At 27.8% G+C, this 12,414-nt stretch overlaps 1 protein-coding gene across 1 annotated transcript; it reads right to left on the bottom strand.

The window, feature by feature from the left end:
• Nucleotides 1-4,183: 4,183 nt before the first annotated feature.
• On the bottom strand, nucleotides 4,184-6,150 carry LOC111289709 (putative pectate lyase 18). The gene is made up of 4 exons (XM_022880968.2): nucleotides 5,801-6,150; nucleotides 4,985-5,725; nucleotides 4,759-4,897; nucleotides 4,184-4,676 (listed from the first exon to the last, which is right to left on the bottom strand). The coding sequence occupies exons 1-4, from the start codon at nucleotides 5,911-5,913 to the stop codon at nucleotides 4,455-4,457; spliced, it is 1,215 nt and encodes a 404-aa protein (XP_022736703.1). The 5' UTR covers nucleotides 5,914-6,150; the 3' UTR covers nucleotides 4,184-4,454.
• Between the last annotated feature and the right edge of the window lie 6,264 nt (nucleotides 6,151-12,414).

The following is a 12,414-nucleotide window of genomic DNA, read 5'->3' as shown; positions in this document are numbered from 1 at the left end:
ATTATCTTTGCTTATTTAAATATGTATAAAAATATAAAATAATATTATTTAATCACTTGCATATTTAAAATATGTATAATACATATATTTAATTAAGACATCAAATCATAATAAATTAATTATAAATATCTTTTGAATTTTAAAAAAATATAATTAATGATATGTGTTTTTTAATTAAAAAGAGATTAAATGATTATAAAGAATGTTACTAAAGTAAAAATATCCATTTGAAACTTTTAAATTTAAAAAAAGATGTCTTTTGGTCATTTTTAATCAAATAAGATTAATTTTTTTTTAAGTTTTACATTTTTATTACAACCTATTGAGATTTTTTATTTTTAAGAAAAAAGAATAGGGAATTAATCATAGATAATTAGGGTAAGATATTATTTTTAAAAATTTTAATATTTGAATTCAACTCATGTATAATAGGTATTATCCATATGTCAAAAAAAAAAAAAAGGATATCTATCTAAATATCCATGTGACACATGTTATCAGGTATTTTTATATGTTGTAATATAATATATATATATATATGATGTGTTTTGGTCATATTTGGTATACAAGATATGATAAAATAAAATAAACTAAAATAATATTATAAATAAGATGAGATTAAATAATGTTATCTTATTTTATGTTTAATATGCAAAATGATTAAAATATGATAGTTTATTTATTGGTCAAAATTATCTTTCCTTAAAGTTATACTATTTAAATTATTAATGTAATTTTTAAATGTATATAAGATATGTAAGTTCAATCTCATGAATTAAAAATAATTCTCTTCACTTTGGGAGGATTGAATTAACCTATACCAAGAGGATAATAATATTTCTTGTAATTATATCATTTTCTTTAAATACAAATTAAATATAATATAAAATAATTATCATTCTATCCTGTCAATTATTTTATACACCGCGCATGATCTATATTTCTAATTTTTTACTAAAAAATTGATTACCCTAGAGTCTAATGAACCATTGAACCCATTCTCCTTAGTTGGAGATTGAAAGGATAGTAGAACTTGTTGCCTCCAACTACACCGGTGGAATGCTACTATTAGGGAAGTGGTGAAATCCAAATAAGGTATAAGAAATGCAATTTTGGTTGGTTGGATTTTAGTCTTAGACCGACAATACATGATTTTTATCAAGTAGGAAGTATTTTAATTTTTTATGACAAGTGGAACTTTGGGTAAGGTCTTTTTCCCAGAAATAGCGTTTTTAAAACCTATGGTTAGTAAAAAAAATATGCTAACATGATGCACACGACCCTTTTTTCCTTTCATTTAAATGTTTAATGGTGTAGCTTCAAGGAACCAAAGGCTATAACTCAACAGGTCTTTTCTAGAAGGTTTTATAGTTTACTTTTGGAATCGATTGGCAATCAATGATGGTCAAAGGGGCAGAAAATGTTGTGAAACTTTTCCCTAGAATCTTTGTTTGTAAGGTTGGTCAAAGGGGGCAGAAAATGCTGTGAAAATTTTCCCTAAAATCTTTGCTTGCAAGGTTGCATTTGAAGGGAATCATTGACATCTTTGGGACAATTGGAACTTCCAATGTAATTTCCTTAGCAGCTCTTGACTACTAAAATTTTAATTTTGATAATTAAAATTAAGAATTTAACATTTTATGAATAGATTATATCTTGTTAGTAAAATTATTAAAAAAAAAAAAAAAACCCTTCGAGGATTTGCAACCTGTATTATAATAGGGTTATGTGAATTGAATCGATTGTCCAAAGCCCAATGTTAATTGGACCATTCATTCATTCCCTAACTAGAAGTTCAAAAGTTTTTCTGATGAAGATGGTTAAACCCTAAAGGAGCATTCATCACACAAAGATCCCATCTCTCTTATAGATCGCTAGGCAAGGTTCTATAGGTTATTGCAACTTTAGTTTTGTGAAATACACAATTTTTTTTTTAACATGATTGAATACCAAGTACAAAATTCTAACTCACAATAAATAAAATTTATTTTAAATATCTCAATCTCAAGCGAAGAAATTCAATTTTAATTAAAATTTTATAATTATAATTAAATTACGTTAAAAATTCCGCAATAATTTCCATAAAATTAAGTTAGTAAGATCCTAACCCTAACCCTAATTTTCATATAATTATTATATGAAACGAATTCTAAAATTATTATTATTTTTCTAGTGAAAATTTAGAACGAAGGGCAAAATTTTCATTTAATTTCCTTGAATTTATTTTTGATATTTTGGTTTGATTTTGTTCAAATGCAAAATAATTGGGCAGACAGAAGAAAAAAATGAAAAACGAATGGATTGGCCGGGCCATGTGCATTGTAAATTGCCCATTGTTATTCAATTGCCAAAAAGAGAAGATGATATGTTAGTTGGACAAAGCCCAGCTATTGTTGTTCCTCGTCGCTAATATAATAACACCAAAGGTCGGCCCAAAAGTAAACTAGCTTCGTCGCAAATTCTTTTATCTAAATTTTTGGGTTTTGTTATCTTTTTCTTCAATTCTACACTACTAGCTTTTATTTTTTGCCACGACGATCAAATTTTTAGAGTTTGTGACTGAATATATTTATAATAATAATTTCGTAGTTCAAAATTTTCTTTAAAAATAGGGATAAGTTTTATACATTGAAACAAAAATGCTTTTTTTTTTTTTTAATGTTATAGCCACGCCCCTGCCAAACGTGACCTATGAGTATATATGTTTTTTTATTAAATATTTTCAAAGCCATTTATTTTTAATGTTATGGCAAACGGCAGAATTGTAATATTCTTATTCGAGAAAGGATAATTGAGACATGTAAATCATATTGATTAATAAATTTATAATTCAAATATTTATTAAAAAATTTTAAAATATTAGTAAGGCAACCTGCAGACAGATGGTCATCGGATAAGATTGGCTGGATTATATTTTCGAGTCCTTATAATCATTCGAATCTTGAAAATCCGTCACAAATCAACCATTTTCTTGCCGCTAGATAAAGGAAAATAATGAGGGTCCAAAAGCTCAAAATCATAACCTTCCAATTAGGCTTGTAGCCGTCTTCCAATTGTCTCCCACGTGGTCGGGTCCATAAAATCTGCATCATCACATGATGTCTTGAGACCAGGCCTAACCATCTGCATTAATGATGGATGCGATCGATATTTATCCAAATTAAATAGAAATCCAACTCAGAGGATTTTCTTGCACTAAACCTGTAAACCATTCCTGATTTTCAAGCCGACCAATGATATAACATTCCTTCAAACACTCATCATGCACTTTTTGGATTGGAATTTATTCCCATGACATTTAAGAAGGAAATGAAAATCTTTGTAAGCTGGGTTCCATTTCTTTGGGATTTAAACGCCAGGGCCCAGTTTTGCAGCAGATGATCGCTACATACAGATGCAACCCCTGGCCAATCAGTAGGGAGTCTCAAATCTGATTTGGCAAGGCAGGGGCAAATATGCCCTAGAGCCCTTCAAACCTGGACCACTGGAGCATATACCAAAGTCATATCCTACAAAATCTATGTATTGACTCGGAGTGACTGATCTATTGTAACCTTTAAATGTTGCATATGCGAGATAGGATATGATGGTACACGAGAGTTGGGAAGTCCTTGGTGCTCATTAATAAAGAAAAGGATATGACCTGTTGAATATGGAAGCAAGCAACTTTGTAAAGATCTAGTTATAAGCAGACCGTTACATCAAAAGCTGTTCCATGGAATGCATGTGCCTTTTCCTTTTTGTCTTCATATCTACTCTCTGTAAAATCTCTTGGAGGGCCCAGGAGACTAGACATTGGGTGCTCCTTTGCTGTGATTTTCTGTATTCCATGCCTTGGTGAAAGAGCATGTTCTTCATGGTCAAAAAAGGACAAAGGACGAAAGTGATCTATATTATCTTGGAGTTGAATCGTGTGGATAATTTGGATGGATGGGCATCTAAGTGGGATTCCATGTTTGAAAAAAATGCTTACTTTGTAGATAACCGACAATGATTTAGCGCTGGAGCCAATTTAACTACAGTTATGGTGGTTGGTGAACTCTCCTACTCACTTAAATCAATTCAAATTAATTCAAAAATGGTTGGGTTGAAACTTTTCATCTGTCTGCACTTGCATTCTATGTTTCCTTGTCTTTAGGGTCGCCATTATTTACTGTCTTTTATGGTTTTCTACCATGGATTTGTGGTAGAGAGAGAGATTTTAATGTAAAATAAATAAACATAACTTAGAATTTAGTATATATCAACTCATCTGCACTTGCTTCCTCAAAGTCCATCAAGATTCTTCAAAAGAATCCCTAGATGTTCTTAGAGGAACAGGCCGAGGTTGTAATCATCAGAGTAGAAAAAAACAAAAAAAAAAAAGTAGAAAAATATGGTAAATGTAATTGCCCTCGAACACCACTTAAATCACTTGTAACAAAGTGTCGTGTTCGATCATGTGTCTCTCTCCATCAGCAACGAGAGCCTTTCTTGCAATTAAGTGCACCAGCATTAGTCGTTATCGTAGCGACAAGTGAAGATGGCCTAGCACCCAAGCTAGAAGCCTTGGCATAGCTGGAGGAGGCACCCGCGCCCGACGGTGTGAAAAACGCACCGTTCACCATCATGTCGCCTTCTGATCTCCAATTCCAGTTCCTCCATTCACTCTCGGGTGCGTCTTCATGCTTGGTCACCTGCATGAAATAATTATTACTGAAGCTATGCCTTAATGAATAACATTGAGCTTTTCGGTTTTAAGTATTAAATGGTCCTCACCTCTTTGCTGAATCTGTCATCAGGAGCAGTAAATCTGTTCCCTTGGCTGTTGATGGTTGGGTTACCACTTCCTCCAATGGCATACATTTCCCAATGGGTGTAGTCATTGTTCACCACGTGGAAATACCCATGTCTACATCTGTAAATGTGAAAAAAAAAAATATTGTTTTAGTCTTTTAGATGATGACCCACATAACCAAATTCACTGTGGGATGAGGATATTTACCTTGGCATTCTTTGGACAAGCCCTTCTCCAAAGTGATTAAAGGCAATGGTGATTTGCATGTTCTTGTCTTGAGTATAGGAATCGCTGTGCCCCAATAGCATGACTTTATCATGGTGAGTCATGTAGTTGTTTGAAATGGTGATTGCTGTGGACCCATGAATGGCATCAATTAGCCCGTCCTTGCAGTTTGATAATGAGTTATGATCCACCCAAATGTGGCTACCACCAAAGATGGATACACCATCACCGTCTGATATGGTCCTCCAACCATAGTGCCGTGGGGAGTCCCTCACCATAGCATTCCCTCCTTGTTTGCAGTCATGAAGGTTCAGTCCATGAATAATAATGTTGGTCACAAACTGTATGGTAATGCACGGACCCCCAGCAATGTGAACACTAGCACCCCTGCCATCGATTGTCTTGAAAGAATTCATGATGAGTTCTTCCTTCAATTGAATGGTCATGTCACGAGCGAAAATGATCCACAATGGTTCATCTTGAATCACAGCATGCCTTAGAGTTCCTGGCTTGGGGTTAACAGGATCATCATCACCAGAATCAGTGACAACATAAATCTTACCATCTCTTCCACCAATGGCATTCTTGCCAAACCCAATTCCACAGTCAGCTAGCCTCTGCCGGTTCTTCTCCCAGTTGGGGTCACACCGCCAGCAGTCATCAATCGGGTTGCCGGTTCCGCAAGAGAGATAACCAAGGTTCCTCCTAGACGCATTGATGGCCCTGCCCAGAAAACCAAAAAAATGTCACACATTTTAAATATTACAATGGCACTATCTAGTGGTGGAGCAATTTTACCTGTGCACATCTTGCACTACAAGTTCTGGGTCCTGAACTGGGGAAGAGGAGATGAGAGCTGGGATTAGAAGAGAGGTCAAGAAGAAGAGAAGTGAAAGTGAAGGGATAGCCATTTTCCTTTCCACTTGTATTGTTCAGACAGTAGAAAAATGGAGGTTTGAGCTTGAGAAAAATGAAAAGAAGAGAGGGGTCTTTATAAAGGGGTTAAAGCCTTGCTCAATGGCGTGATTAAACTAACAATGTGGGGTCGCCATTCTTCGTGATTTCAGGTTTTACAGGATTCCAGTTGGGTAGTTTTTGCCGTTAAGTAAGGCCCTGAATAAGGCTGCTCAAACACTCAAAAAGAAAACAAAATAAAAAAAAAAAGTTACTCCTATTAAATTCTCTCCCCCACCACTCGCCATGCCCTTTTTTTGTGGCGTTTTCCATCTAGATTCTAGGTTGCCTCACCGTGCCCAACTTCCATCATTTGAGGGGGATTTCCCGGGCATATTGGCGCACGGGTGAGTCGTTTTCTCGAATTAATAATTTAAAATATAATATAGTGAGATAATATAAAAATAATATAAATAAAAGATATAAAAAATTATATTTTAATATTTTAATAAAAATTATAAATAAATTTAATAAAATAAAAAATATATTTTATATTTTTATGTTAATATAAATTATAATACATAACTTTTATATCAAAAATGATAAATATATATAAATTATTAATATTTTATATAATAAAAATATACTATTTGTCATGTCTAAATTTAATATTTATGTCATTGTATATATTGAGAAAGACATTAGGGAAAAAATAACCAATGTCTGAAATGATGAACACTTTTAATTTTTTAATAAAAGTTCAAAAAAGACAACCTCAATTATTAAAAAGAATGAACCAATTGGAGCTTGGAAGAAGGCCTTGTTGCTCCATCGATTAATTTCTTTAGAGGTAGGCCAATAAATTTATGGATTTTATTGGGCCCCCTTTTGCATTTGCTTGATTTGGTTGGCAAAGGGTGAAAAATACTGGTTAAGTCTTTATATGCTTTTTCTTTATTAAAATAAATAACATGAAAAATACAAAAGTTCATATGAAAGCCATCATAAGAAGATGGGAGTAATAAATTTATGAAAAATTCAGCTAATACCATTAAATACTTGATAGATGTTGGTTTGAAAAATGCCAAAAATGTTCTTCATTTTAATAATAATCTCTAACAAAAAAGTAGTTTATGCATTATATATAAGTACTTTTCAACTATATAAGATAATAAAAAATTAAAATTAAATAAATAATTTAATTCATACAATTATTTTTAAAATATAATATCTAACAAATTTAAAATTAAAATTTTAATATATGTAATTATTTTCTTCATTCTCATATTGTGAATTTTTTTATATAAAAAAGTTAGAATTATTTTTTTTATAAAAAATGTTTACAATTATGTGAAATGTAGACTTATTTGAATGAAAGTTAGATAAAATAAGTTTTTAGATTCGAAAAAAATTAAAATTTATAACGATAAATCATGAAATATAAAAACGTAAATAATAAGAGATGATATTAAAATTAAAAAATTAAATAAAAATAAGTATCGTAAAAAAATTTAAAATTTAAAATTAATATAATTTTTTCTTTTAATTTTTAATAAAATTGACCTCATAATTATGAAATATAAGATTTAATTTATTATTGTTATTATATAAAAAATGTTAGAACCAATTTTTTGCATTTTCGTGTCAATTTCCAACCTTAAGCATTAATATTCCATGCGATTGAAAAAGGGCCTGAAGGGGGCTATAAATTATCACCTACCTCTCCAACAATGATATGTAGTTATTAACTATAAATTTGCGATATCAAAAATCTATTTAATTTTGTTTTCATTTTCATCTTTTTATTTTCAAAATTAATTAAATTAAAATTTTTCATGACAGCGGCACATGCATATGCGCTCTAATTCAAACATCACTGCTTTTCATGGCCGCAAAGTACGCCGATATTTCACATTACCGAACAAAACTGTACGACAATACATGCTGACACGGCGTAATGGGGATCTCTCAAACTGCCACCTGTCTAAACATCTAGCCGACCAATGGCCCCCATCGACTGGCGTAGCATCCGTTCATTCGGATTAGTTGGAGATCATTAATGAAAGCTACGTGGATTCTTATCATCTCTTTTGATTTTCTGTCGTTCGCCCGCTAATCATAGCCGTTGATTGTGGATTTCAAAGGTGATCACAGACGTCGATTTTGGAATACTATGACACTTTTAGAAAACAGAATATGTATAGCAAAGGTACTTGATTTTAAATATATATATTATTATATTATAATTTATTTTGATAATCAAATATGAAATGCATTTTTAATTTTTATTAAATTTTAAAACAGTTATTTTTTTATATATTTTTATGTTATTTTATATTGCATCATCATTTATAATTAAAATCGAAAAAAAATTTATTATCTAGCAATGAGTGTTATGGGTGAGAAAAAATTAAAAATTGATTCAAAATTATAATGTTTAGTTCAATTTTGAGTGAGTTTGAATTAGATTTATGATTGAGATATAAAAAATTAAAAAAATTAAATCAAATCAAATTATATATTTTTATTAATTTTTATATATTTGAAATTTATATAAAAAAATAATTGTTATATATATAAATTTATTTAAATATATTAAAATTATATTAAAATAATATATAAAAAATTAAATTTAAAAATAGATTAACCAAATCTAACAAATAAAATTTAATTTAGATCAAATTAATTTAAATTAAAATCAAAATTTTAAATTTTAAAATATTATATATTATTTAAAAAAATTAAAAATCAAAGAAAGATTAAAAGGCAGGGCCCATGTTCTTAGTTAGGCCTTTTTAGAGGTTACTTTCCAAGCTTTCTTCCTTCAAAATTTTGGTGGTGGGTGAAAACAGCTGGACAACTTCCTCTCATAACTTAACACATGGTGTACAATACTGTTGCCATGTGGTATGCCTTATTGGCCAATAGTTTTTCTGATTTGCACATGCAGTATCTTGTTATTTCACAATCAAATCCCTTTCTGTTTTCTCAATTTTTTTTCTTTTGTAATTACATTTGTTTTTCATGTCATTATTTTTTTTTTTTGGAAGTAAAATAAAATCAACAGAAGTCAATTTAATAAGATTATTACATATTAAAGGTATGAAATAACAATCCAAATAAAACATTATATATTCAAAACATATGAGACAACTATTACACTAAAAAATAATAAATTAAATTAAATTAAATTAACAAATCAATATAAAAAATGGGATAAATATGCTTGATGATCTAAACATAAACTAAATTTAAGCTAAATTTTCAATTTTCAAATATTTTCTCTGAGGGATTTCTTTCTTTTTTTTTAAATTTTTTTTGTTCCTTTTAGAAGGGTTGGGATTCATAAAATGTTTTTTTTTTTTTTTTTATCATACACATCAAAATGTGCATCATAGTGATAAATGAGAATCTGCTAATATGACTTTTAAAGTAAATTGAACTTGAAATTAGTTTAGATATTGTTAAATATTATTCTTTCTGTCTCATTTTCTTTATTTATTTATTTATTTTGAAATATCCAAAAAATGTCTTTTTTTAATATTTAAAACTTTTATTTTTTTATATTTTAAAATTACTTTTAATAAAATTTTGTACTTTTTGACATTAAGAGTCATGGATCTTTAATTTTATAAAAAAATAATTTTAATATTAAATATATTAAAATCAAAGCATTTTTCTTAAATTTCGTAAAAATTAATACCACCCAAACAAACAACAATTTGGGATGGAGGGAGTAATAAAGAACTACAAAAATTGCTTCATATCACTTGCAAGTATAATCACTTATCATTTTATTTAATGATATTACATTTATTAATGTACTTTATATTTAGAAAAGAAATTATTCCATGTATTGTTAATGAAAATTTTAAATTTTATAGATAAATTTAATAAGATGATACATAACTTTTAAGATATATTAAAAAATTAATTTTAAAATAAAATACGTATTAATATTTTAATTCTATTTATGAAATTAAAAAAAAACTATTAAAATATATATAAAATGAACTATATTGTGACATATCATAATAGTCAAATAAAAAGGTGTTACATATTTGCCAAAGTTTTTATGTATGTTCTTCTTCGTTCCTTCATAGATCTCTATTTTGTTCCAAACATAAAACAATTGTACACGCGAGATAAAAATATACATCAGATGATCAATAGGAATTGATGTAAGTATTTAAGATTTTAATATAAAGCATTAAAGTTTGAATTTTATGATAAACGATTTATAAGTTTGAAAATCTTTTTAAATTTTAAAAATCTTACTTTTAAATTAATGATTTATTATAATCTTAAAAATGGGATAATTTCTTGTACTTTTAATTTTTTTTTTATAATATGTGTATATATATATATATATTGTTTTAAAGAAGAGCAAAACCATGTTACAAGCGAGAAAAGAAGAAGATTTAGTTTGAAATTAAGTTTTAATGTCTTCTTAAAAGTTTTTTTATCATTAGATCAAGAAAGAAAATTAAATTTTAATGTCTTCTTAAAAGTTTTTTTATCATTAGATCAAGAAAGAAAGAAAAGACATATATATATAATATATAAAGTGAGATTTCAGACGAAGCAGGGGTGAAAGATTATCTGTGGATGGAAGGGAGAATAAATGGTCCCTACATATCCACGGATCATCAAAGCAGATGAGTGATCATGATGGCGTAACGGACATCTATCATTTTATTGGATTTGGATGCGCGTAGATAAGAGCCACGCCTACTCCCCACCAAATCAATTCTTAACTACTAATGCCACTTTGAAATACTGGTGCCCTACATGCATTTCTATTTTTAAAAAAGATTTAGATGAAATTTTTTAAATAAAATTTGTAAAATTTTTTATTAAATATAATTAAATTAAAATTAATAATTAAAATTAATAAATTAAAAGATCTCGTTATATAAATTAAGTGTGTAAAATTTAAAAAATTTACATAAATTTATATATATATATGTATTTTTAGATCGATATTTTTAATAAAAATATTAATAAAATTTTTATCATTAAATAAGTATAGATTAAATTTAAATTATAAATAACGTTTGTAATAATTTTTTTATATATTATTGATCTATACATTAAATTTTATTAATCTATCTGTTTAGATTTTTTATTAAAATTTTTATTAAATTATTTTAAAAATAACTTCACAAACTTCATCTAAAAAATTTTATGTAAACTTTGTTGTTCTATTTCTTTTACATATGTAATTTTTTAGTTAAAAAAATTACGACTCATATCCTACATAAAAAAATTAGGACATTCATTAATAAAGCAACTTTTAAACTTTATCATCAATGATTAATAAAATGACACATTTTTTAAAATATATAATAAAAAATAAAATATATAATAATTTTTTAATTTTGCCTTTAAAATTAAAAAAAAATTATCATAGACTTATTAAAAATGAATTTAAATTATATTTATATAGCAATATCAATTAATTCTTTGCGTAAAGGAGAAGCATAAATAATCTCATGCATGCATGCTACACTACCTATGATTTACAGTTATGATGAAAATCTTATATTTAAATAGATATTTGAAACATATAGTTAGAGAGTAACTCAAATAATTACAACATATAATTGGAGAATGGTAATTAAATATAATTGTAAAATCATTTTTTTTTTTTGTTTATCAAGAAGGCAAAGCCCCACATTAAGGGGGGAATGAGGGCTGGGGTCGAACCCTAGTCATGTGTTTTCTTAAGGCTTGCTTGGTCACTAAGCTAATAAAATCATTTATTTGAAACATAGGTTAAGCTATTTATAATTGTGTAATTTGCCTCGATTAACAAATGCAAGTTAAAATTATGTAAAGAGGATTAAGTTTTATATATTTTTTTAACAAAAAAGATCATAATTTAAAAATAAAAAATAAATTATAATTATTATAATTTAAATTTTAAATTTATTAAATATCATTTTATGAACTAATAAAACATATAATTTGATTATGATTTTTTATACTAATAAAACATATAATTAAATTTGAATTTCATTTAATAACTTTTTTACACTTATAATTATACAAGAAAACATATTTTAATTTGTAAGTAAAATTACGGTCATACATTTTATCTTTTGATTATGATTCTTAATTAATGAAAAAAAAAAGAAAGAGAAATCACATAATCTTTCGCAGCCATGCGCCACAGTTTTAGTATCAGTCAAGTTATCCTCTTTTTTTTTTTTTTTTTGCTAGATAAGTATAATTATATTATTATAATAATCATTATTATTATGTTGGGTTGTTGAAAATTATTTTAAAATAATAAAAATTGAGTTTAACCGATAAACTTAATGGTGCTCTTCGAGTAAATACCGTTTGTTTGGAGGCTATTGTAATAGAAACCTAAAAATTCAAGTTTGAATTAGGGTTTTGGGTTGAGGCAATATTAAGATTAATAAAAGGTGAGAGAGTTCTTAGGTTTTCAGTTGAGATTGATCTAAGGATATTTCTGGAAGATAGAAACTTATTCAAGTACGTTTTCAAAC

Source organism: Durio zibethinus, chromosome 17 (genome assembly GCF_047325235.1).
Source record: "Durio zibethinus cultivar Kanyao isolate XHJ-2024 chromosome 17, ASM4732523v1, whole genome shotgun sequence".
In the NCBI taxonomy this organism is placed as follows: domain Eukaryota; kingdom Viridiplantae; phylum Streptophyta; class Magnoliopsida; order Malvales; family Malvaceae; genus Durio; species Durio zibethinus.
Note: the sequence above shows the minus strand (reverse complement) of the source record. Positions and strands in the feature narration are given on the sequence as shown.